The 26,711-nt window shown below is 36.5% G+C and overlaps 1 protein-coding gene and 2 pseudogenes across 1 annotated transcript; all 3 read left to right on the top strand.

Moving 5' to 3' along the window:
• Nucleotides 1-2,196: 2,196 nt before the first annotated feature.
• On the top strand, nucleotides 2,197-6,909 carry LOC146737995 (uncharacterized). Its single transcript, XM_085504655.1, has 3 exons — nucleotides 2,197-2,290; nucleotides 3,053-3,319; nucleotides 4,237-6,909. The coding sequence occupies exons 1-3, from the start codon at nucleotides 2,197-2,199 to the stop codon at nucleotides 6,882-6,884; spliced, it is 3,009 nt and encodes a 1,002-aa protein (XP_085360781.1). The 3' UTR covers nucleotides 6,885-6,909.
• Nucleotides 6,910-8,355: 1,446 nt separating this feature from the next.
• LOC146737994 (uncharacterized) lies at nucleotides 8,356-9,718 on the top strand (annotated as a pseudogene).
• A 6,604-nt stretch (nucleotides 9,719-16,322) lies between these two features.
• Nucleotides 16,323-26,382, top strand: LOC146737993 (uncharacterized; annotated as a pseudogene).
• The last annotated feature ends 329 nt before the right edge of the window (nucleotides 26,383-26,711 follow it).

Here is a 26,711-nt window from a genome sequence, read left to right as displayed (position 1 = left end):
TACAAACTACCGTTGAAGATCGATCTAGCTACTGCCCTTACTTGTTTAGAACATCAAATAAAACACCGAGTGAATCGAGTCGTGTTTATTCTAGACAACTTTTGTTAATGATATGTTAATATCGCTATTGGTTTTGCTAGTAAATCTACTGTGTGAAATCCAATAGGGGGAAATTGGCTCTAGTTTGTCAAGAAATCAAACAGCAAATTCTCTTAAACCTATATGTTGTCCATAGCATGGATATTGTGAAAATGATAAAGCGTTCGTAAATACATAAACTTTTACAATGAAATCAAACAGCAGTTCTTTAAAAAACATGTTGTGGTGTTTGGTATAGATGTTTTGCACCGAAACATTTCAAAACTTGTTGTCGCTTATACACTGCTGGTGTCCTATTACTGAAAACAAATGTGTACGCCCACACAAGAATACTACTGTTTGTTTTGTATTTTATATAATCGGGAAATATGCTCAAAGCAACCTTCACACGATCGTGCTGCGCGTTAATTCATGTCCAAATATGGCAATTAATGACAATATCAATCACGTTGTTTCTTTATTACAGACGGCAGCTAACTTGTTCTACTATAGCTGTGTGGAAAACCGGTCAATGATAATTACGAGTTTTGTTACGAGCATAAAGTGTCACATTTATTTTGATTTTATTGAGCAATTCATTGTTACCACTGTTTTTGCAATGAACTTGTCAACAATATCTAAGGTGGTATTAAAGGTCTTAATTATAGTGTTTTTTTTCATAGATTTTTTTTACTAAACATGTTTTCTCAATATTAAGGGTTCTAGTATTAGTGATATCTGTTCTATTGTATCACCGACAGTGGTAATTACTGTTTTTGATCGGCACGCAAGAGAAATGATGTGACGCAGGAATAGGTTTATGAAAATAATTTTTCATCACTGCTGTTTGCCGAGAACATGTTATTTCTTACTTATCTTTGGTGAAAACATGATCTACTCGTGAGTATGTATTTATAAGCGTAAATGCTTGTTCTATCAAACAATAATGGGCTAAATCATGGGCTGGTACAAAATGTCCAGTATAGGGGTCACACGTTTACATTGCCGCGCTGGATTGTGGGATACATTTGTACGAGAGTAATGACGGTTCCCTGCGTCACCTCTGAATCCGCCACTGTAAATACAGCAGTGATCAACTGGTTTCAAAATGGCATGTTCCAGCATAATTTTCACATTCTTGTGGAATTGTAGATCATTAAAGACAGCATATGTGTAAATTAATATAACTCCCGTGTTTTATTCACCATTATAAAATGATATATGGTTAATCTAGTCAATTATAGATTCACTCGATTTGGTTGTACTGCCAAACATTCCCCGCTGAAGACAAACTACAACACGAGGCACATCCAAGCTCATGCATTTTGTGGCACAGCCTGCTGACCTAGAGAACACTGCTGATGAGTTGATGAAGTTTTTACAATATAAGAGGTGAATGTTGATGTGTTTATCTACATGCTATCAGGATTTTGTTGAAAATCAAAAACAAATGCTTGTCGACTGTTTCAGTGTATTTGGGAAATTTCTGATGCTTTGGTTCTTTTCGTACAATAATATATTTGAACCTAAATAAGTAAGCATGAAATCCTAAAGCTGATATCAGAGAACTTTTACAACCCTGAAATATACAAGGCAATACGAAATCGAATGGTATCAACTCAATACAAAATACATCACGCAACGTCGTCGACTCGTGGATACCCATGACTTTACCCATGACAACACCACAGATAGTTTCGGGATTTCGCCGTACTAAATGCCAAGTGGTTGTCTATTCACCGTACCTAGTGTCAAATGGTATTGTAATATACATTTGGTAGTTATAACACTAATTACGAATGGAGTGAACACACAGTGGATGACGTACGTTTAAAATAGTGCTTGTCACGACAACCCGCAAATAATACGCTCTACGATTTTAAGACATGATTCACTACAGTAAGCCATTTCAAATATCCGCTTTTCGTTTCTGTAATTTCATTTTGATGTCACGCTTTCAGTAACAACATATCTGTTGTTTGCACCATTATTTAATACACTTAAATAATTGAGATATTTTGTCTCCGAACTGCTGTCCACCGGATACGGTAATTGGCTGATGTTGTTCCTGCCCTGATGCAAATAGCCGAAATTACCAAGTATATGCTACACACAATAATGTTGGTGTTGTTAGTGGTGTTGTCGTCTATCATGTACGTAAGAAGTTTTGAAAAGGACGATTGGTTGCAGCAAGCTTCTCAATACGACCCAGGTATATATAGCTCAGTTGTCATTATGTGTGGATTGTCCAGAATACATGTCCATTTTCTATCTCTGATAATTGTTCCGTAACTTCCACGTTCAATTCATTTAAGATTTATAAGGGATATTCCATATTAATATTACAATAATATAATCTTTTTCTGTTGTTCTGATCCTTGTTTATCTTAAGACAGGAATCGCAATTTACGTGAGTCTATTAGTGAACGCGTTTGCATATGGAATATTTTTTTAGTTATCAATATACTCACTGTTTCGGGGAGCCGTTGGTATAATAGTGAGATAGTAGTTGTAGAGTCAATTTATTACATGGCCTTTACATATTCTGTGGAATTCGCATCACATTGGGGGTTTGGAAAATTGTAAATGGTACATCACGCATATTTTAGTTGGTATATGAAACTACTAGTAATACTCAAATTAAATAATCTCCCATAATCCTTCAGAGATATATTGTAAAATGTACATGTTGTTTACTAGTTATATCACAAGTAATGTTGCAATCAAAATTTGCATAAGTGTCTGATTTTCTGATATGTTTATTTCTAAATATATAGGCATATATAGGTATCTTCTAAAAGCTGTGATATGCCAAAATATGGCTGGTCGTATTTTAGTATTTCATAGCAACTTGCTGAATAGTGTATGGAAGAAATTCTTGTAAGTAAAGTTGGGAATAATTATTCCATCCACTGTAACTAAATATTTGTGGTTATGATTATATAATGTATATAATGTTGTGTTTTCATTACAGTGAGTAGCCACTCATATCTCGACTGGCCGCGAATACATTTTGCTGGTTCCTTCAGAGCCGACTCGCCTACGGGTAACAATAAATGTGAGAACTATGACATAACAAGTTTTGATCAAGACATCCGGGAAAATCCTAAAATAAGATCATGGAATTCTAACGGAAGTGGACGATTCATGTTGGAAGGATGTGAGATCACTTCGGTATGCTATGACAATGGTGAATGCGTTACCACACCACACCATGAATTGATTGGTCAACCTGTTATAAGTAAGTCAACAGTACAATATATTTCACAATATATTTGAATCGTTATTGTCTGAAGATTTTGCTGTTCGAAATATGCAGCTAGAATATTGCGGGTATATCCTTTGTTTATGACGACACATATTATTCGTAAGAAATAGGTTTGGATTATATTTGCTCACTTTCCGGGCGCGCACAAGTGACGAAAGTTTTGCTTTCGAGGACATCAAAAATAAACAGTGAGTGGGTCAACTCAGTGAGTGGCTGAATGCAATTAACTTATTTCACATACTTAATAACCAGCTTCATTTAATTTTTGTTTCGCTGATTTTCTAATAGGAAGTTTTGATATGTTGATATTGTTTGTTTGCAAAGGTTCTATTTAATGGTTACTACGAAATGACTGACTGATAATGTTTTGCTAAATGTTTGAAACGTGTTGTTTGATGTTCCAACTTCTTAATCACGTTTATTTCAAAATACTTTTACTATTCAGTCTCATTATGTGTGCCCAAATGGCATAGATCTAACATCCATCATTGTACTATAATGAAAGAAGTCAATACATCATAAAGTGTGAACAAATCTGATTTAACATTTGCTTCATGTATGCATAATGAATTCTGGCTACTGAAGTGAAATACGGAAAGTTTCAACATGTATCGACTTAGACAAACTTAGAGTGCGATATATTGTGCGAAATCAAATAAATTGTCACACTAAACTTGGTTCTGCAACAAAAACAGTTTCAGTAGTCAGTATGACATTATAATGTACAATAGGAATGCGCAGAGCCTTTCTTTTATATATTGTTCATATCGTATCCAGTCCATATGACCCTCGCTATTATCGTCCAGTCTTTTCAAACGAAAGCTATCATTGCTTTATTTAGTAAATGTGAATTGTGCAATAGTAACAATTATCTTTTGTTTTTATACTAGGTAACTACAATCGCCCTCATGCAAAAATGGCGGATTTAGATACTGCACACATGATCACGTCTATCTTCGGTATGTATATTAAAATACCACATATGTTCGAAGCCAGATATGTTGATGCACAATATAGAGATAGATTCAAGAAAGCCACGGATCAAAATGCTGATGGAGCTGTTGGGGCAGTTTTCCAATCACTATTAGTGGATTTGCAATGGGATCAGGATATGGACAAATATCGGATTCTCCGGGAGATGCAGGATATTGCTTCCCAATATCCACAGCCAAATGCCCTGTCTATCAGTATGATTGTGGACTACTTTGAAATGAGTGAAAGTTTTGGTAATTTTTCTCAAGGACGTGTAGTTGGAACTATTGGCATAGCTGGTGCAGCAGAACCATTTCATACACTTCGGCACCGTGAACTCCACCCATTTGGCACAAAAATGGGAAAGTCGCTATTTCGAGCTTTCCCCCAAAGAGGCAAAATATTGTTAGATATTGGCAATGGACTTATTCATAGTTCAGGTGCACCCAATCCAGAATTAAATAAACGATTACAAGTCGTATATCCTGTTAGTGTGGATGCCGCATCATTTAGTTGTATGACACCAGTCATTGTGTTGGGTGATATTCCGTATACAAGTAATGATTGGTACGAATGCTCAGCAGGAATTGTCCAGATCCCCACACATGGCAACTTGAGCATGCAGCAAATTCAACAGATACAAGAGAGACCATTGCTTATTCGACAGATCGATCCTGGGACTGGTGACTGCATAGACATAGGGCTACAAGAAAAAATCCATGGCACAACAACTGGGGTGTTGGGTGATTCTATATTTCGTGTCGATCCTGGGGATAATTGGCAAGTAATAGTATTTGGGTCACGATTCGGGAAGCCTCTTGAATGTATGCAATTGACATTAAATCCTGCTACGAACCACGTGACACGTTGTAATGGCGTAAAATATCCATTTAATATTCCAGAGGAAGCTGTGAGTTTTACAAACATAGCAGACACAGGCACAACAGGAATAACTGTTTTCCATGTAAATAGCAGCGACCCTGGTTCGCCAAGACCAATTGATGGTCAACTGTATGTTTATGACATTGTAAATGAGATTGGTAATTCGACAACAGTGAAGAATGATGAATCATCTACTGTTAACATTCAAATTTCTATATTACTACATACTTCATACAAAGTATCGGAAGGTGGTCCAACCTGGTACCAAGACATATACCCAATTTTCAAAATGTATGCTAATATGTTTCCAACTATGACTAGTATTCTGAACCTGGCATCGTATGAAGATGTGGTGCGGAAAAAAGAAATGATAAAAGCTACCATGAGTTTACCAATCACGGATCCATCATATATGCCCGTAACACGTGATCTTTCTAAAAGTAAACAATCAGCTATTTTAGAATGGTTTGATGACCCTAAACTCGGGACACGCCCACTCGTAACTTTAGAAGAGTTACATGGATATTTACAAACAGCGTTAGAAATTGAACTCTCTACAATTCCGCCTTACCTCAGTGCACTGTTTTCAATTCGCAAAGGACATAACAACGAAGTAGCCAATATTTTAAGAAGTGTTGTTTTGGAAGAAATGCTTCACATGACACTTGTAGCCAATATACTGAGTAGTATATGTGGAAGTCCAACCTTAAATGAAAGTTCTGTCATCCCACGTTACCCATCAACGCTGCCTGGAAATGTACATCCAGGACTTACAGTATCACTTGGGCGGTTTTCTCTTGATCTCGTGGAGAATGTCTTTCTTAAAATTGAGGAGCCAGATGAAACATTACCTATACAATTTCGACAAACTCAACCTCCCCCACACGAGCCCACTGAAGAAACAGAAATTCTATACAATCATTACGACACAATTGGACAATTTTATTATCAGAATATATGGCAATCTCTTAACTATCTCGCCAGTACTCAAGATAATCTGTTTTCCTGTGCTGATGTTAATAAACAAGTTACTGAACAGCAATGGTATAGTCATGTTGTTGAAAAGCCATTTGCAGTGATGAATCTCAGTGATGCGTGGAGAGCAATTCAATTAATAACTGAACAAGGTGAGGGAAGTTCTCCAACTCAGCCTTATGACTCTTTGGGCGATCTCTCACATTATTACAAATTTCTGGAAATTGTAATGGGATACAGAATTGTTCTTCATGAACCTACATTACAAGAATTTGGAAAAGAAGATATAGAAAACATTTGTCACCTTAGTTACGCATCAATGTTCTCCAAATTAACAACCTGCGGAAGTGAAGTAAATGATTGCCAGGCAACGAATGTTATTACCAAATGTGATGTTCCTTATTATTTTACTGGTGAGCGAGTTTCATTCTATGAAAACGGGGTTTGGCCAACAATTGACAATCCCTCAAGTGACCTGTACCCACAACATTCTAAGGTGCGATATGTGTCCGACAGATTCAATGAAGAGTATTCCAACCTTCTACGATGTCTCCACGAGTCATTCAATGTAAATTCAAGTAACATGGTGGGATGTATGTCTATGATGTCATATCTAGAACAACTTGGCAGACAGTTAGTGGAGATGCCCATAAAACCAGATAAACCGCAACATGCTTCGCCAACTTTTGAATACACCTATATAAAGTAGCAAAGGAAATAAACTAAAATAGAAATTCATAGAATTGATGATACAATTATTGATTTCCAGTGCACACATTCAGGCATATTATTATTTAAGTGCACACTACTATTGGTTAATTAATTAGAACAAGAAATTGTCATCAAGCTTCGTTTGAATGTTAATTATTTTATGCAAGTCGTAGGTGAGATGGATTCTCTGTGTTGAAGACTAATTAACCGTGTTCATGTCTCAATCAAGCATTTATAGTATAGTCATGTGAAGTCAGTATCATGTGGCCAGTGTTGACCAGTGGTATATGGTTCCACAAAGTCCAATTTTAATGTGTTTGAAAACTGTTTAAATGTCACTGACTGAAATGTTTGCAAGAATTCTCACTTGATTGATTAATGATACAATATGCACAGTATATTTACAAGTTAATATAAATTTAATAATGTGCATGTATTCAAATATGCAAATTATCATATTAGTAGTTGTTTCTATTATCACCCTCCTGAGATTTTAACAATAAATTATGTCCCATTCACTCGTTTATATATTTGGCATGTTCAAAACCATTATCTTTAATATAATATAATATAACAATTGAGCAAATGCAAACAAATTCCCACCCACTCTTTGTCGCATATGTCTTTATTGAGATTCAATGTTGTATTAAGTATATATATATATATATATATATATATATATAACTAATACATGAAATCGTCATTGGAACAGTGTCTGGTTTCACTTTTTTTCAAAATGCACATCTTCTCAGTCAATCATATTGTAAATTTTTTGTATTGGGTTGCGAATGCTGTTTGTTGAAATAAATACCATGAAGCACATGTGTTCAAATAAATAACGCTATATACAAAAGGACAATTTACAGTTCGTGGTAGTGAATAGTCTCGCCAAAGATGACCATATTACAAACTTTAAAAGAAAACAATTAATTAAATAAACTCATTATTTTAATTTGACTATCGTAAATGTTCACCACCACTTTCTCCTGCCTAGATGTTATACATTTCTCAACTCATTCGATATGCTAGAGTTTTAGGTTTTCAAAGAGATATTGTATTACTTTCGTCCAACCTATTAAACCAAAGGTTTTCTAGACAATTACTCCTCATAAGATTCAACAGACAGCTTGGGAATAAATATCGTCTGGTATAGGCATGCTACATGTGGAGCAGTATTTAATTACTCTGACATCACTTCATCTATACCATGTGGTCCATATAACATTTTAACTATGTACTATGGTGTACTAGTCTAATGTGTTGTTCTCGTGCACCAATATACATGTGGACATGACATACCAAACTGCAGATCTGTTGACACAAGTGGCTTTAAACAGAAGAACAAAACAACTGACAAAAGTACTACACAACGTAGTGAAATGAGAAAGAAAAGGATGTATGTACGGGAAGAGTAATCGCATATCATTCTGCTTCAAGTGTGGCAAATAAATATAATCGACAGTTTCTATATGATACCCGTAACGCGTGATCTTTCAAAAAGTAAACTATCAATGGCTTGATGACCCTAAACTTGGGACACGCCGTCTCGTAACTTTAGAAGAGTTACATGGATATTTACAAACAGCGTTGGAAATTGAACTGTCTACAATTCCGCCTTACCTCAGTGCATTGTTTTCAATTCGCAAAGGACATAACACCGAAGTAGCTAATATTTTAAGAAGTGTTGTTTTGGAAGAAATGCTTCACATGACACTTGTAGCCAATATACTGAGTAGTATATGTGGAAGTCCAACCTTAAATGAAAGTTCTGTCATCCCACGTTATCCATCAACACTGCCTGGAAATGTACATCCAGGACTTACAGTATCACTTGGGCGATTTTCTCTTGATCTCGTGGAGGATGTCTTTCTTAACATTGAGGAGCCAGATGAAACATTACCTATACAATTTCGACAAACTTTACCTCCCCCACACGAGCCCACTGAAGAAACAGAAATTCCATACCATCATTACGACACAATTGGACAATTTTATTATCAGAATATATGGCAATCTCTTAACTATCTTGCCAGTACTCAAGATAATCTGTTTTCCTGTGCTGATGTTAATAAACAAGTTACTGAACAGCAATGGTATAGTCATGTTGTTGAAAAGCCATTTGCAGTGATGAATCTCAGTGATGCGTGGAGAGCAATTCAATTAATAACTGAACAAGGTGAGGGAAGTTCTCCAACTCAGCCTTATGACTCTTTGGGCGAACTCTCACATTATTACAAATTTCTGGAAATTGTAATGGGATACAGAATTGTTCTTCATGAACCTACATTACAAGAATTTGGGAAAAAAGACATGGAAAACATTTGTCACCTTAGTTACGCATCAATGTTTTCAAAATTAACAACCTGCGGAAGTGAAGTGGATGATTGCCAGGCAACGAATGTTATTACCAAATGTGATGTTCCTTATTATTTTACTGGTGAGCGAGTTTCATTCTATGAAAACGGGGTTTGGCCAACAATTGATAATCCCTCAAGTGATCTGTACCCAACAAATTCTAAGGTGCGATATGTGTCAGACAGATTCAATGTAGAGTATTCCAACCTTCTACGATGTCTCCATGAGTCAGTCAATATAAATTCAAGTAACATTGTGGGATGTATGTCTATGATGGCATATCTTGAACAACTTGGCACACAGTTAGTGGAGATGCCTATTAAAAAAGATAGTAATAGAAACGCTGCACCAACCTTTGAATATCTCGATTTGATGGAGAGAAAATCTTCAGTTTCTTCTCCGTTTGAAGAATGTAAGAATGTAGTCGTCGGGAGATGGTGTTCAAACACTGGGAATTTTAACCAAATGTTGTTATAATGTGACAGCGACTTTGTTGGACACCACGCATTGAAATGTTTGACAATATATTAATGTCTATTCTGAAGCCCTGTCGCATAAAATACAGAAAAATATATATGGACAATACATGCGGGAGGATCGTCACCTGCGCACGCGCAGGAATTGAGTCCCAACTGACGATAACAACACACGCTAAAAACGCAAAGGCTCATTGGTAGACGCTTGGCCATCTGACGCATGAGTAGGTGCCGACTACCCCCGCTTTAAAATCACCAACCATTGCTTTTTAACAAATGATATAATATAATGTTGGTTGAAAATTAATTTTCATGAATAAATTGCTGACACTTTGTGAATATATTGACTACAGCATTTTATATGCGCAAAACTAGTATTTAAGAAACAATCCCAGGAACAACAATAATATATAAATACAGCCAGTCGTGGACATATTTGTAAATATATGGCAGTATCAAAACCTTGCCGTATACATTGGTCACGTGATTTTAAATCATAGTAGAAAGCTGATACAGCCTTAGGGTGAAGCATGTGAGGGCATAAACATGTCGTGCAATGTATTTTTTCTCACAAATAAAAATGTATTGCCAACTTACACAGATGAGAATGTTTTGCCAACTCACACCACAGGGAGCCCAGGAACTATAATCAACTGTAATACGGAGTTTCTATGAGCGGGGGGTGGGGTATAGGCTGGTATCTAGTGTAAGAAGTAGACAAGTGATGAAGACTCCAGCCAGCTCACATTTTTTAAACTCGAAAAAACAGACGAAAAAAATAAAAAATAAAATCTAAAAAAAATACCAGGTTGAAGAATATTAGTTGCTCCTTTGAATTTCGCCAAAGCCTTACCTACATTTTACCGATATCTGCAGAATAAATCGAGAAAACTACACAAATTTACTCCATTTAGGAATTCCTAACGGTTAGTCCGAACGCACGACACCGTTGGAGGCGTGGCCTGTTCAGCATTTGTCAACAACCAATCACAAGACTGGTTACGAACCAGTTGAGCAAGGCTAACCGAGTCGTGACCTCGATGTGGTTCGTAACCAGTCTTGTGATTGGTTGTTGACAAATGCTGAACAGGCCACGCCTCCAACTATGCCATGCGTTCGGGCAAACCGTTAGGAATTCCTAAATGGAGTAAATTTGTGTAGTTTTCTTGATTTATTCTGCAGATATCGGTAAAATTTAGGTAGGGCTTTGGCGAAATTTGAAAAAGCAAATAATATTCTTCAACCTGGTATTTTTTTATATTTTATTTTTATTCTTTTCGTCTGTTGTTTCGAGTTTTAAAAATGTGAGCTGGCTGGAGCCTTCATCCCTTGTCTGTTTCTTACACTAGATACCAGCCGATACCCCCCCCCCCCCCGCGCTCATAGAAACTCCGTATTACAGTTGATTATAGTTCCTGGGCTCCCTGTGCTCACACTGATGAGAAGCATGTCATTTTGTTTCGCGTTTTATATCAAGAGGGTTGGCAAGGGTTATTTTCGTAAGCTGTAATCAGTTGTTTTTATTTTCGTAATAATGTAATTTAAATAAATAAAAAACGTAAATTTGTAGACATGGGCAAGATGTAAAATGTATTGTATGTAATGTGTAACAGCTATTTTATTCATTCGTACGCAATTTCCAATTTTGATTCTTAAACACAAGTTATCAAAAATATTATAAAAATGTAATTTGCTTTATCTGTAATTTGTAAAAACCTATTTTTTTACTGTAAATGGAACTTTCATTTTTTTTTCTGTAACCTGTACCAGCTATCCCCCTTGCCTCCCTTCAAAAGTTGCTATGACATCATACTTTACCCATTATCCTTTGCTGGTGAATCGAGATGGTGGACGACATAATAATGATGAAAAGCCTTAGTATCTAGACATTGAAAAGTGATATGAAAACGCAAATTGCTTTCTCCTACATTTGATCGATACGTAGGGTGTTTCGAAGACAGCCAGCATGCGGGGCGAGTAGCCAATCAGCGTCCGTGTTGCAACTGATGCTTCCTTTCATTAATGAGAAAACCAGTGTTTACTGACCATAAATTCCCCTTCGGCAAACTGTAAAGAGCTGATAGCTTGAGCGTGTTGAGTGTAGGTTAAATTATTTTTAAGCAGTTAAGTCTTAAAGAGTGTGTGGTCCTGGTTTCTGAGTGGTTAGTGTTAAAAAATGGTGGAAATTAGACAATGATTTGAACTTATAGAACCCATACCTAATCGGGACAGAAATGATATAGCATAATGGTGTTAATTTGTTTTCAGTATAAATTTGGTGAATTGCTGCACATATATATGTTTCCTGTTCAGTTTTCTCTGTTTTAGCAACCAATATATAGCGCCACTTAGCGGCAGCAGATTCTCAGTCTGCTTTAGTATTTGTGTTTCTATCATAATTTATATTTCGGCTTAATGGTGGTTGCCATGACATCTACTGATAACGGTTAAATGATGAGGCCAGATGACGGGACTGGTTGAGATCAGTCGACACATTCTCATGAGTTTGCGATTTCAAGCTTATGCGGTACCTTGGTCGGAGTCCAGACCTAATGATGTATATTGATGTCAACTGTGGAATGTTATTGCAAGACCATTAGCGCCCATAAATATAAACTGACGTTGACACTATGATAGTGGTTTTCCTAATACAGTGACGATTAATCAATTGTATTATGATGTGTAAAACTTTCGTGTGATTGGCTGTTTGTTTAGAGGCAACGCCTCAAAGTCTCTTATACTCTATTGTAATTGGCTAATGGTTGACAAGTAATAAAAGTGATTTGAAGCTGTCTCGGGAAGGGAAGCACGAGGCAGTCAGAGAATCGAATGTGACACGAATTGAGCTTCTGTGTGTTTTTTTGTGAATCCAACGTGGGGAACAATCGAATCCCGGTTACCTAAGTGAAAGGTTTCGAAACATCAAAAAATACCTATCACATTTCCTTGGCTGTTTGATATTTTTCATCACCCACCACATCCTAATTTCCTTTTTTTATTTTACCACACATCTTTTCTGAATTGTAACACTTTTAACAGCTTTGTGAATTTAGTCAGTTTCAGTAATTACTTACCTCCCCGTTGTAAACTGGGGGGTTACATTGAGGCATATGTTCAGGCATAGTTTTATATTAACGAAACTCCTTTCTGCCAAACAATTTGTGGGGAGGAGGCGGTGATTCATCTATCCGTTTTTCTAACATATTGTAGCAATTTACAATAATGATTCGGCATGTATGACATGAATAAATCGTTCGTGAATAATAAGCCATTAGAAATTCAATTCTTTAATAATGTTTCTTTCTTTCCCATCACTACGTTCACTGATCCAAATAATATGGTTACATAGATAAGGAGAACGGTGCACATCATGACACTATTTGAGAAAGAAACACGAGTCTCGCTGTTCTCCCGCCCTCAACGAGATCACGGCAGACATTTGGCTCTAAGGTACTTATATTTAAATTTTCTGATCTTGACACGATATTATGATTAGAGAATTAGTATTAAGGTTCTCAAGAAACAGTAGCGACAGTCACAGTCATCATTCAAAAATTGAATTTCAACACAAAAAATGGTTTACATACAAAATACAATATTTGGACCTCAATGCGTACAGCCTTGTCTATCGGGTGAATAAATCATGATTGGTGTTGGTAATTTGCTGACAAACGTCGAATTCATCCTATGTTCATATGAATAAATAATGAAGCTACCAATATGCAAGGACGCACAATTTGTTTTCCTTTTGAAAAGGCAGTATTGGTAGTTTGTCGACGTATTTTTCTTTCAAACACGAAACATATGTTGTTTACCAAACATTGTACCATACTATGAATGCATTTCCGGCGTAGAAATATTTTGCATCCATCCTGTTTAAAATAACCTATTTGTAACGGTTTATATTGCTTATTTTAAAGTCCATAATTCAACATACTTTGGTATTATCTTACCATTAAAAAGTGTTTACATTAAAATCAACAGTCCTGTTTATAGTTGAATGCACAAGTTGTTGGCACAATTCATGTTTAGTAAACGCTAAAAACATGTTGTCAGTCAATCACATTGACTGGGTACGGACAATTACAACGTCTCATTTCAATTGCAAGAACCGGTATAAACATGCAAAACATGGACTCTGACAATCTGAGTGGTAACATTTCAATCCCAAAATCTAAAATGATAACTTTTGTTGCTAGCTGTTGATCGTTGATCTAAATGCACTAAGATCAGATGGCCATAGCTTGTCATTGTTTACAAACAAGCGTCTATCCATGAGCGTTTGCGTTTTACCGTGTGTTGTTATCGTCGCCTGGGACTCAATTCCCGCACGTGCGCAGATGACGATCCTCCTGCTTTAAGTGTCCAATACAAACAACCGTTGAAGATCGATCTAGCTAATGTAAGGGTACTTGTTGGGAACATCAAATAAAACACCGAGTGAATCGAGTCGTGTTTATTCTAGGCCACTTTTGTTGTTAATATGATATCACTACTGGTTTTGCCATTAAATTTATTTATTTTACTGTGAGTGTAAAATCCAATGGGGGAATTAACTCCAGTTTGTCAAGAAATCAATCAGCAAATGCCGTTTCAAGTTTGCTTTCCGAATTCACTTAAACATATATGTTGTCCATAGCATAGGTATTGTGGAAATGACCAAGTATTGTTAGAATGAAATCAAACAGCAGTTCTTTAAAAAAACATTGTATGGTGTTGTTATAGATCTTTTGCACCCAAACATGTCAAAACTTGTTGTCGCTTATACACAAGGATACTAATGTATGTTTTGTATTTTATATAATCAGACAATATGCTCAATACAACCTTAAGTTTTATTAAGCTGTCACCAGTGATCCAGGTCGCTATTATTTTGATTGTAAATAACTATTCACGATCGTGCTGCGTGTTAATTCATGTCCAAATATGGCAATGAATGACAATATCAACCACGTTGTTTTTATTACAGATGGTAGCTAGGTTTGTTCTACTATAGCTGTGTGAAAAATAGGCCAATGATGATTACGAGTTTTGTTACGAGCATACCACTGATTTCGCAATGAAATTGTCAACAATTAAAAGGTTTTAATTATAGTATTTTTCATCGAAGTGTTTTTGCTAAATATGTTTTCAGAATATTAAGGGTTCTAGTACGAGTGGTACATGTTCTATTGTATCACCGACAGTGGTAATTACTGTTTTTGATCGGCACGCAAAGAAAATGATGTGAGAATTACGCAGGGATAGATTTATGAAAATAATTTTTCATCACTGCTGTTTGCCGGGAACATGTTATTTCTTACTTATCATTGGTGAAAACATGATCTACTCGCGGTGAATGCTTGTTCTAGCAAACAATACTGGACTAAATCATGGGCTGGTACAAAATGTTCAGTTAGGGGGTCGCACGTTTACATTGCCGCGCTGAACTTTGGGATACATTTGTACGAGTAATGACGGTTCCCTGCGTCACCTCTGAATCCGCCACTATAATACAGCAGTGAACAACTAGTTTGAAACTGGTATGTTCCAGCATAATTTTCGCATTCTTGTGAAAATGTAGGTCATTAAAAACAGTATATGTGTAAATCAGTATAACTCCCGTGTTTTATTCACCATTATAAAATGATATATGGTTAATCTAGTCAATTAAGCTACTAGATTCACACGAATCATATACATAATTACTTATACGAGCGATTCAGTTGTACTACCAAACATTTCTCCGCTGAAAACAAACTACAACACGAGGCACATCTCAGCTCACACATTTAGTGGTATAGCCTACTGACCTAGTGAACACTGCTGATGAGTGGAGCGGGGAATTGGAGTCTTGGATCACTAAAACAAAGATGTAAAGCCTATTTTGAGACATCAAAATAAGAACTATGTTAGCAGGATTTTGTTGAAAATCAAAAACAAATGCTTGTCGACTGCTTCAGTGTATTTGGGAAATTTCGAAAGTTAATATTTCTGAAAGATTCTTTTCGTACAATAATGTATTTGAACCTCAATCAGTAAGCATAAAATTCTAAACCTGATATCAGAGATCTTTTACAACCCTGAAATATACAATGTAATACGTACAGAAAATTAGGAATCGAATGGTATCAACTCAATACAAAATACCCATGACTTAAACACTACAGATAGTTTCGGGATTTCGCCGTACTAAATGCCAAGTGGTAGTTTATTCACTGTACCTATTGTCAAGTCGTAGTGTAATATATATTTGGTAGTTATAACACTAATTACGAATGGAGTGAACACACAGAGGATGACGTACTTTTAAAATAGTGCTTGTCACGACAACCCGCAAATAATGCGCTCTACCGGTTCACAGTTTAAAACATGATTCACTGCAGGAAGTCATTTCAAATATCTGCTTTTCGTTGCTGTAATTGTCATTTTGATTTTCTAAATATCACGTTTCCAGTGAGTGGTCTATTAGCAACATATCTGTTGTTTGCATCAATAATTAACACACTTAAATAATTGAGATATTTTGTCTCCGAACTGCTGTCCACCGGATACGGTAATTGGCCGATGTTGTTCCTGCCCTGATGCAAATAGCCGAAATTACCAAGTATATGCTACACACAATAATGTTGGCGTTGTTAGTGGTGTTGTCGTCTATCATGTACGTAAGAAGTTTTGAAAAGGACGATTGGTTGCAGCAAGCTTCTAAATACGACCCAGGTATATATAGCTCAATTGTCATTATGTGTGGATTGTCCAGAATACATGTCCATTTTCTATCTCTGATAATTGTTCCGTAACTTCCATGTTCAATTCATTTAAGATTTATAAGGGATATTCCATATTAATATTACAATAATATAATCTTTTTCTGTTGTTCCGATCCTTGTTTATCTTAAGACAGGAATCGCAATTTACGTGAGTCTATTAGTGAACGCGTTTGCATATGTAATATTTTTTTTAGTCATCAATATACGCACTGTTTCGGGGAGACGTTGGTATAATAGTGAGATAGTAGTTGTAGAGTCAATTTATTACATGGCCTTTACATATTCTGTGGAATTCACATTACATTGGGGGGGTTGGAAAATTTAAAATGGTACATCACGCATATTTTAGTTGGTATCTGAAACTACTAGTAATACTCAGTTAAATAATCTCCAATAATCCTTCAGAGATATATTATAAAATGGATTTGCCATTTGCTCATTTGCCACATTTTTTTTTCTTTCGTCTTTCGGGTAAAGTAAAATTTGTAGGTGAAATTCACCCTAATTATTTTCATAGAAGAATTAATGTAAACACCACCAAACTATACGTTTTGAGGCTCATGATTCACAATAAAACTGATGTTACGTTAAATGCAACCATCGTATGGTAACGCCATTGTTAAGTAAATCAATTCTTTGTTAATGATCTGCTCGTTAACTCAAAAAGTACTGCTAAAAGTCATTGAAAGTTATACCAAATTCATTTTTAAAAAATAGGCCAATGGCCTGTTGCTCTAAGGCTACTGTACAAAAGATTAGTGCTGTATATGCCACAACATTTCGTTTAAATTTGTACTTTTAAATGAAATATCGCCAAACAACCACACAACGTTGTCAATAGAATAATAAACACATGTATGCCTAACACCAAAGCATTGGAAATAGTGATTAGTTGAAATTCCATTTTTAACCAAAAATGACAAAAATATTTGCCAAAATTAGAGAATTCAAGATATGGCCATAGGATGAACAAATCTAGTAGATGTCAACACAAGATACATACACACCAAGTATCAAAGCATTCAGGCTACCGGTTTTGAAGAAGAAAATATAATTTTAAAATGACCATTTTAAATAGCGTGAACTGATTTCTGGTCGGGTCGTAACAGCCGTTGGCAGAGCTCCAGAAGGAGTACCTACACTTTATGCAAATTTTTTTTAAATTATGCTAATTTATTCATGACGTAGCAGTTTCTGTGCTCATGAATATTCATTAATTTGTGCCTGAATACATTTTAAAAGGGGCTATATATAATTTTTGGGGGAAGAGTTAGAAAGGGGGATTAGCAATCCTTAGGGGGTCAATACAAAAGAAGGAACCCATTTGGAGAGCAGCCATGCTCCTCGTGTCTGTTGTTGCACGTGACCTACAGCTGTCAACAGTGTTCGTTCTTCGACGACTTCGACTGGCTTCCATGTGGGGTAGTATTCTTGTGTTGTGTTCCTGACTTGAGTTTTTGAATCCGCTGTTTATGTTTTTAACGTCTCTCATGTCTTTTGTAAGAGTGTCCAATCCGTGATTCGAACTTGCGATCTTTTAGCTGCAGTTCTGTAGCTCGCTTGGTTTCGCTGTCGGATATTTTGTTGGTCGTGGTGTTAACGCGAAACCAGGGAGCTACAGTTCCATCCTATGCGAGTTACCATATTTTACCGACCTGAAATTAGGTCGGGCCGTAACAGCCGGGTTTTTTTTCATTATTTTCGCCTCAAGTTTCTACTTTTCTACTGTCGATGGGTCCCGAAACTATTTCATCAATTATTTTGAGGGCGATGGTCCGAAATTGGTCGATTTCACGACGAAAACCGCGGAAAACTTCAGCGAAATCCCCTCGTTTGTCGCCATCTTGAATAAGTTATCGTGACGTCACAAGGCGTCACAGTTTTCCCATTTCACGCAGTTTTCGTCGTGAAAACGACCAATTTCGGACAATCGCCCGCAAAATAATTGATGAAATGGTTTCGGGACCCATCGACAGTAGAAAAGTAGAAACTTGAGGCGAAAATAATGAAAAAAAAACGGCTGTTACGGCCCGACCTGATTTCAGTTCGGTAAAATATGGTAACTCGCATAGGATGGAACTGTAGCTCCCTGGTTTCGCGTTAACACCACGACGAACAAAATAACCGACAGCGAAACCGAGCGAGCTACAGAACTGCAGCAAGCGATCTTTGCGTTCTCAGCGCACTGTCTTGTCCACTGTACCACGAGTGTCTTCACACAGGAGTTAGGATTTAAGTCCTATTCATAGGAGCACTGTCTTCACTAGCATTCAAAAATCTAACTAAACATACTGGATTCGAACCAGCGATCGCTCACATTGCTGACATAGTACAAATCAACTGAGCTATGTGGGTAGTCATGCAAATTAAATAATTTGTTGTCATATTTAGCTTTGCCAAATGGTGTTTGCGAGAAAAAGATGGGCAGGCAAGGGAATTGAACCCAGGTCCTCCTGATCACTATGTAAAGAACTGACCCACAAGACCACAATGGATTAACTGGATGTGTTTGCATTTGATAAGACTATATAGTGTGTATATATATAGAAATACAACATATTTCTATTATTGAGTTACAATTGTCCAAAAAATTGCCAATTTTGTGTTTTTACTTGTGTAAACTATATGCATGCCATAACCCGTTAGTGTACATCTTGCCAATTGGGTGTTTGCCATTTGCGTTGCCCATACCTGACCCGACCCTAACCCTAATGTCAAGACACGTTCCTGTTAATAATTCCGTTGCCCATACCTGACCCGACCCTAACCCTAATGCCAAGACACGTTCCTGTTTATAATTGCTCAATAATGATACTCTGTTGTGCACTGTCTGCGGGTACTGTAAAATGACTAATTTTCATTGGGTTTAATTTTCACTGATTTACCATTTCAGGCATATTAAGTGGGTTTTAAATTCACGGTTTCGTCATTTAGATAATGTATTCTATGCTAAATTGTACATATTCACTGTGTTTTAATTTAGCGCATTTTCCAGTCAGCGAAATAAGCTAAATTAAAACCCAGTGAATAATTACCCCATTTACAGTAAGTTGCATTGATGTCAACTGATTAAACAAGTCGCATTTAAGTAATTTCCACTATTAACAAGTGGTTAAATTGTGACAATAAATGTGTGGACAAATATTTGAGAATAATTTTGGTGTAGACAACTCTTGTTTAATTATTTTACACCATTACAAGTTGTTAAATTGAGAGAATAAATGTCTCAACAAATATTAAATATTTAGTTTGATGTAAACAACTCACGTTTGATTAATTCCCACAATTACAGGTTGTTAAATTGAAAGAATAAATGTCCGGACAAATATTTTAGACTTATTTTGGTGTAGACAGCTCTCGTTTAATTATTTTACACAATTCCAAGTTGTTAAATTGAGAGAATAAATGTATGGACAAATATTTTAGACTTATTTTGGTGTAGACAGCTCTCGTTTAATTATTTTACACCATTACAAGTTGTTAAATTGAGAGAATAAATGTGCGGACAAATATTTTAGACTTATTTTGGTGTAGACAACTCTCGTTTAATTATTTTACACCATTACAAGTTGTTAACGTGAGAGAATAAATGTATGGACAAATATTTTAGACTTATTTTGGTGTAGACAGCTCTCGTTTAATTATTTTACACCATTACAAGTTGTTAAATTGAGAGAATAAATGTGCGGACAAATATTTTAGACTTATTTTGGTGTAGACAGCTCTCGTTTAATTATTTTACACCATTACAAGTTGTTAAATTGAGAGAATAAATGTGCGGACAAATATTTTAGACTTATTTTGGTGTAGACAACTCTCGTTTAATTATTTTACACCATTACAAGTTGTTAAATTGAGAGAATAAATGTATGGACAAGTATTTGAAACTTATTTTGGTGTAGACAACTCTCATTTGATTAATTCCAACAATTACAAGTTCTTAAATTGACAGAATGAATGTATGGACAAATATTGACCATTATTTGTGAGTAAATACCTGTTGTTAATTTCCACCTCTACAAGGTTGAGAGAATAAATGTGTCGACAAATATTTGATACTTATTTAGGTGTAAGAACTCGTGTTTGACCAACTTCCACCATTGCAAGTTGTTAAAATAATGAAATAAATATACTGGTATCATTGGATATTTGATTTAATTGTGAAACTTTCTAACAAAATGTTAACTGCTGGCTTCGAACCCTCAATCAACAATTCCGCAGACACGGTATAAATTCCACAACACCACAGAAGATATTCGTCTGTTGCCTGAATTGTTTTCGTAATATAGGGAACGCCATCGACACTTTAATAAAACTTACCTTGACTTGGGTCTTGTCTCTTGTCACAATCTGGAAACTGTTGAACAAATTGCGCGTCGTCCAGTTTAAGACGTTAGTTATTTTATTATTTATTCATTCAGTTTTGTATGGTGGAGTTTTGTGAGGTTTATTATTTTTTTGCGACGTTCTTTGTTTACTTGTTTACGGTTTGAGAGATTTCAGTTTATTTGACTTACGTTTTTACGGTAGCTCTGAGCGGGACTCGAACCCACTGTCTTTTCAAGCTAATTTTGTTTTATTTTGATGGCACGCTTGTGTACCACGCCACGACGTTGGTCGTTAAGTGGTGTTCATTTTTCTAACTACTCCAGTGTTCCGATGAGTTGAACGGAAAAGCCAAAACGATTGCTGGTTTCTGATTGCTTCGGTTCTGGTGAGTGTGTATCTAGTGTGATTCGAACCCATGTCGTTTGTATTGGGCGTTTTTTTATTTTCCATGTTAGCTACGCCGTAATATGCAACCACTTCCTCGTTTTATTGTGATTTTGAGTGTTTAATGATGTCTTCCTCACCCGTCACGCCATGACCCAGTTTCAACCACACGGCCATTTTGCAACACAGTTCGTGACCCTCGGCGTCACCCGACTGACTATATGAGTGTTCTGTTCAACTGTTAAGCTAGGATTTATTACCGTTATTATCATTATATTGTCACGTGATTTGTTTTACCTTATGTGTAATGTCTTAAGTATCTTTATTGTAATTTGTATATACCAATTCGTATATACCGAGGAAACGACCCCGATTGAAGGTCATGTATTTTATGACGTCACCAATTCGTGTGTAGGTACTGCTTCTAGATCTGTGCCCAGCCGTTTTTTTTCATTATTTTCGCCTTAAGTTTTTACCTTTCTACTGTCGATGGGTCCCGAAACTATTTCATCAATTATTTTGAGGGCGATGGTCCGAAATTGGTAGATTTCACGACGAAAACCGAGTGAAATAGGAAAACTATGACGCCTCGTGGCGTCACGATAACTATTCAAGATGGCGGCAAACACGGGGATTTCGCCTGATTCCAGTTCGGTAAAATAGGATAACTCGCAAAGGATGGAACTGTAGCTCCATGGTTTTGCGTTATCACCACGACGAACAAAATAACCGACAGCGAAACCAAGTGAGCTACAGAACTGCAGCTAGGTTCAACCATGGTTTCGTTCAACACAATGGCAACATCAGACTGCAATCTCTGCGGTCGATCCACATAACCACATCTTTCGGAAAAGACTTCTGTCAGTCACTAAATTCCACGCAAACACGATTTTGTTTGTCCCAAGGGTTCCACAACATCCATAACCACTTTAGTTCAATCTTTGGAAGGAATTCAGTCGATTTAACAGGAGAATCGACCTACCCACACAGACGGAAGCAATTCGACTGACCGACATTCATCATTCATAAACAAGGTTATTCCAACACCATACTATAGATGGCGCTCTCACTATGGACCGCCACAGTAGAGTTTTTTTTTGGGGGGGGGGGGGGCTAATTTGCATAATCTTCGGCAGATCGACTTCTCATGAAAAAATAACCATCTACACTCATCAAGGCATCCACACACCAAAAATCGAGTCAAATGGTTCGGCGGTTTTTGAGAAGAAGTCGTGCACAGACAGACAGATAGGCGGACGACAGACGCAGAACAGAAATCCGTCCCACAGGCTCAGCGGACTTATGATCCGTTGAGCCAAAAATGTGTTTGAAGTGCCAACTGAGTACTACTTGTCAAAATGTCAAAATTAGAACAAATATATACACTAATTTGCATGTCAATAGATAAATTGTGGAGTTGTTGCACTAGTTACTCAAAGGGTCATATAATCTTCTGTTATCTATGTTTTGACGTCCTGTGAAATGTAAATGACTGGCAATTCATTCTTGACTGTGCGATTTAGAAATAATTTAAAATACATGCAAATATACAAATTTTGTCAACCTAACAATGCGGGTTGTACATTTTCCCAAAGTCTTTTTTTTTATTTATGATAGAGCTCTGAACTGGTTTTATAATAATTATATACTGCTGTGCAATCTAAAAATCATTTTCATATTGATGTTATCTGTGGGCTCTATATGCACTAAATAAATTATAGTGTAATCGTTATCATATCACAAGTGATGTAACAATCAAAATGTGCATAATTATCTGATTTTCTGATATGTTTATTTCTAAATATATAGGCATACATAAGTATACAAAATATGGCTGTTCGTATTAGTATTTCAAATAAATTTGCTGAATTGTGTGTATGGAAGAAATTCTTGTAAGTAAAGTTAGGAATATATATTCCATCCACTTGAAATATTTGTTGTTATGAATATATAATATATATGATATTGCGTTTCCCTTACAGTGAGTAGCCACTCATATCTCGACTGGCCGCGAATACATTTTGGTGGTTCCTTCAGAGCCGACTCGCCTACAGGTAACAATGAATGTGAGAACTATGATATAACAAGTTTTGATCAAGACATCCGGGAAAATCCTAAAATTAGATCATGGAATTCTAACGGAAGTGAACGTGTCATGTTGGAAGGATGTGAGATCACTTCGGTATGTTATGACAATGGTGAATGCGTTACCACACCACACCATGAATTGATTGGTCAACCTGTTATAAGTAAGTCAACAGTACAATATATTTCACAATATATTTGAATCGTTAATGTCTGAAGATTTTGCTGTTCGAAATATGCAGCTAGAATATTGCGGGTATATCCTTTGTTTATGACGACACATATTATTCGTAAGCAATAGGTTTGGATTATATTTGCTCACTTCCCGGGCGCGCACAAGTGACGACCCTTCCGCTTTTGTAATGAAAGTTTTGCTTTGATGACATCAACAAAACAGCGAGTGGGTCAATTCAGTGAGTGGCTGAATGCACGGAAAGTTTCAACATGCATCAACTTAGACTTAGACAAACTGCGATATAAAGTGCGATATATTGTGTGAAATCAAACAAATTGTCACACAAAACTTGGTTCTGCAACAAAAACAGTTTCAGTATTCAGTATGAAATTATAATGTACAATAGGAATGCGCACAGCCTTTCTTTTATATATTGTTCATATCGTATCCAGTCCATATGTCCGGTCATGTTTTACACGCCTGCTAACAGTGGCGGGGCTTTTTTGCCCAGTTACGAGTTATTTCGTCTTTCATAATTATATCTTCTTAAATATGTAAATATTGAATTTTGATTCTAGTGCGTATGGTGGTATTTCTCCTTTACCATGTATATATGAACATCTTATGTTTTTTATTTTACAAATAAATACTTCCATATATTTGACTATTGTCATATTAACATGTTTGTCGCTATTATCGTCCAAAGTCTTGACAAACGAAAGCTATCATTGCTTTATTTAGTAAATGTGAATTGTGCAATAGTAACAATTATCTTTTGTTTTTATACTAGGTAACTACAATCGCCCTCATGCAAAAATGGCGGATTTAGATACTGCACACATGATCACGTCTATCTTCGGTATGTATATTAAAATACCACATATGTTCGAAGCCAGATATGTTGATGCACAATATAGAGATAGATTCAAGAAAGCCACGGATCAAAATGCTGATGGAGCTGTTGGAGCAGTTTTCCAATCACTATTAGTGGATTTGCAATGGGATCAGGATATGGAAAAATACAGAAACAAGAGAGACCATTACTTATTCGACAGATCGATCCTGGACATAGGGCTTCAAGAAAAAATCCACGGCAGAACAATTGGTGTGTTGGGTGATTCTATATTTCTTGTCGATCCCGGGGATAATTGGGAAGTAATAGTATTTGGGTCACGATTCGGGAAGCCTCTTGAAGGTATGCAATTGACATTAAATCCTGCTACGAACCACGTGACACGTTGTAATGGCGTAAAATATCCATTTAATATTCCAGAGGAAGCTGTGAGTTTTACAAACATAGCAGACACAGGCACAACAGGAATAACTGTTTTCCATGTAAATAGCAGCGACCCTGGTTCGCCAAGACCAATTGATGGTCAACTGTATGTTTATGACATTGTAAATGAGATTGGTAATTCGACAACAGTGAAGAATGATGAATCATCTACTGTTAACATTCAAATTTCTATATTATTACATACTTCATACAAAGTATCGGAAGGTGGTCCAACCTGGTACCAAGACATATACCCAATTTTCAAAATGTATGCTAATATGTTTCCAACTATTACTAGTATTCTGAACCTGGCATCGTATGAAGATGTGGTGCGGAAAAAAGAAATGTTGAAAGCAACCATGAGTTTACCAATCACGGATCCATCATACATGCCCGTAACGCGTGATCTTTCAAAAAGTAAACTATCAGCTATTTTAGAATGGCTTGATGACCCTAAACTTGGGACACGCCCACTCGTAACTTTAGAAGAGTTACATGGATATTTACAAACAGCGTTGGAAATTGAACTGTCTACAATTCCGCCTTACCTCAGTGCACTGTTTTCAATTCGCAAAGGACATAACAACGAAGTAGCTAATATTTTAAGAAGTGTTGTTTTGGACGAAATGCTTCACATGACACTTGTAGCCAATATACTTAGTAGTATATGTGGAAGTCCAACCTTAAATGAAAGTTCTGTCATCCCACGTTATCCATCAACACTGCCTGGAAATATACATCCAGTATCACTTGGGCGGTTTTCTCTTGGTCTCGTGGAGGATGTCTTTCTTAAAATTGAGGAACCAGATGAAACATTACCTATACAATTTCGACAAACTCAACCTCCCCAACACGAGCCCACTGAAGAAACAGAAATTCCATACCATCATTACGACACAATTGGACAATTTTATTATCAGAATATATGGCAATCTCTTAACTGAACAGCAATGGTATAGTCATGTTGTTGAAAAGCCATTTGCAATGATGAATCTCAGTGATGCGTTGAGAGCAATTCAATTAATAACTGAACAAGGTGAGGGAAGTTCTCCAACTCAGCCTTATGACTCTTTGGGCGAACTCTCACATTATTACAAATTTCTGAAAATTGTAATGGGATACAGAATTGTTCTTCATGAACCTACATTACAAGAATTTGGGAAAAAAGACATGGAAAACATTTGTCACCTTAGTTACGCATCAATGTTCTCAAAATTAACAACCTGCGGAAGTGAAGTGGATGATTGCCAGGCAACGAATGTTATTACCAAATGTGATGTTACTTATTATTTTACTGGTGAAAGAGTTTCATTCTATGAAAACGGGGTTTGGCAAACAATTGACAATCCCTCAAGTGAGCTGTACCCAACAAATTCTAAGGTGCGATATGTGTCAGACAGATTCAATGTAGAGTATTCCAACCTTCTACGATGACTCCATGAGTCATTCAATGTAAATTCAAGTAACACTGTGGGATGTATGTCTATGATGGCATACCTTGAACAACTTGGCAGACAGTTAGTGGAGATGCCTATTAAAAAGATAGTAATAGAAACGCTGCACCAACCTTTGAATATGTCGATGTGATGGAGAGACAATCTTCAGTTTCTTCTCCGTTTGAAGAATGTAGTCGTCGGGAGATGGTGTTCAAACACTGGGAATTTTAACCAAATGTTGTTATAATGTGACAGAGACTTTGTTGGACACCACGCATTGAAATGTTTGACAATATATTAATGTCTAATCTGAAGCCCTGTCTCATAAAATACAGAAAAATATATATGGACAATACATGCGGGAGGATCGTCACCTGCGCACGCGCAGGAATTGAGTCCAAACGGACGATAACAACACACGCTAAAAACGCAAAGACTCTTGGGTCGACGCTTAGCCATCTGACGCATGCGTAGGTGACGACTACCCCCGCTTTAAAATCACCAACCATTGCTTTTTAACAAATGATATGATATAATGTTGGTTGATAATTGTCATGAAT

The sequence above is a fragment of the Saccoglossus kowalevskii genome, chromosome 10, assembly GCF_978046115.1.
Source record: "Saccoglossus kowalevskii chromosome 10, keSacKowa6.1, whole genome shotgun sequence".
NCBI classification, from domain to species: Eukaryota; Metazoa; Hemichordata; class Enteropneusta; family Harrimaniidae; genus Saccoglossus; species Saccoglossus kowalevskii.
This window is presented reverse-complemented; position numbering and strand designations above follow the sequence as displayed.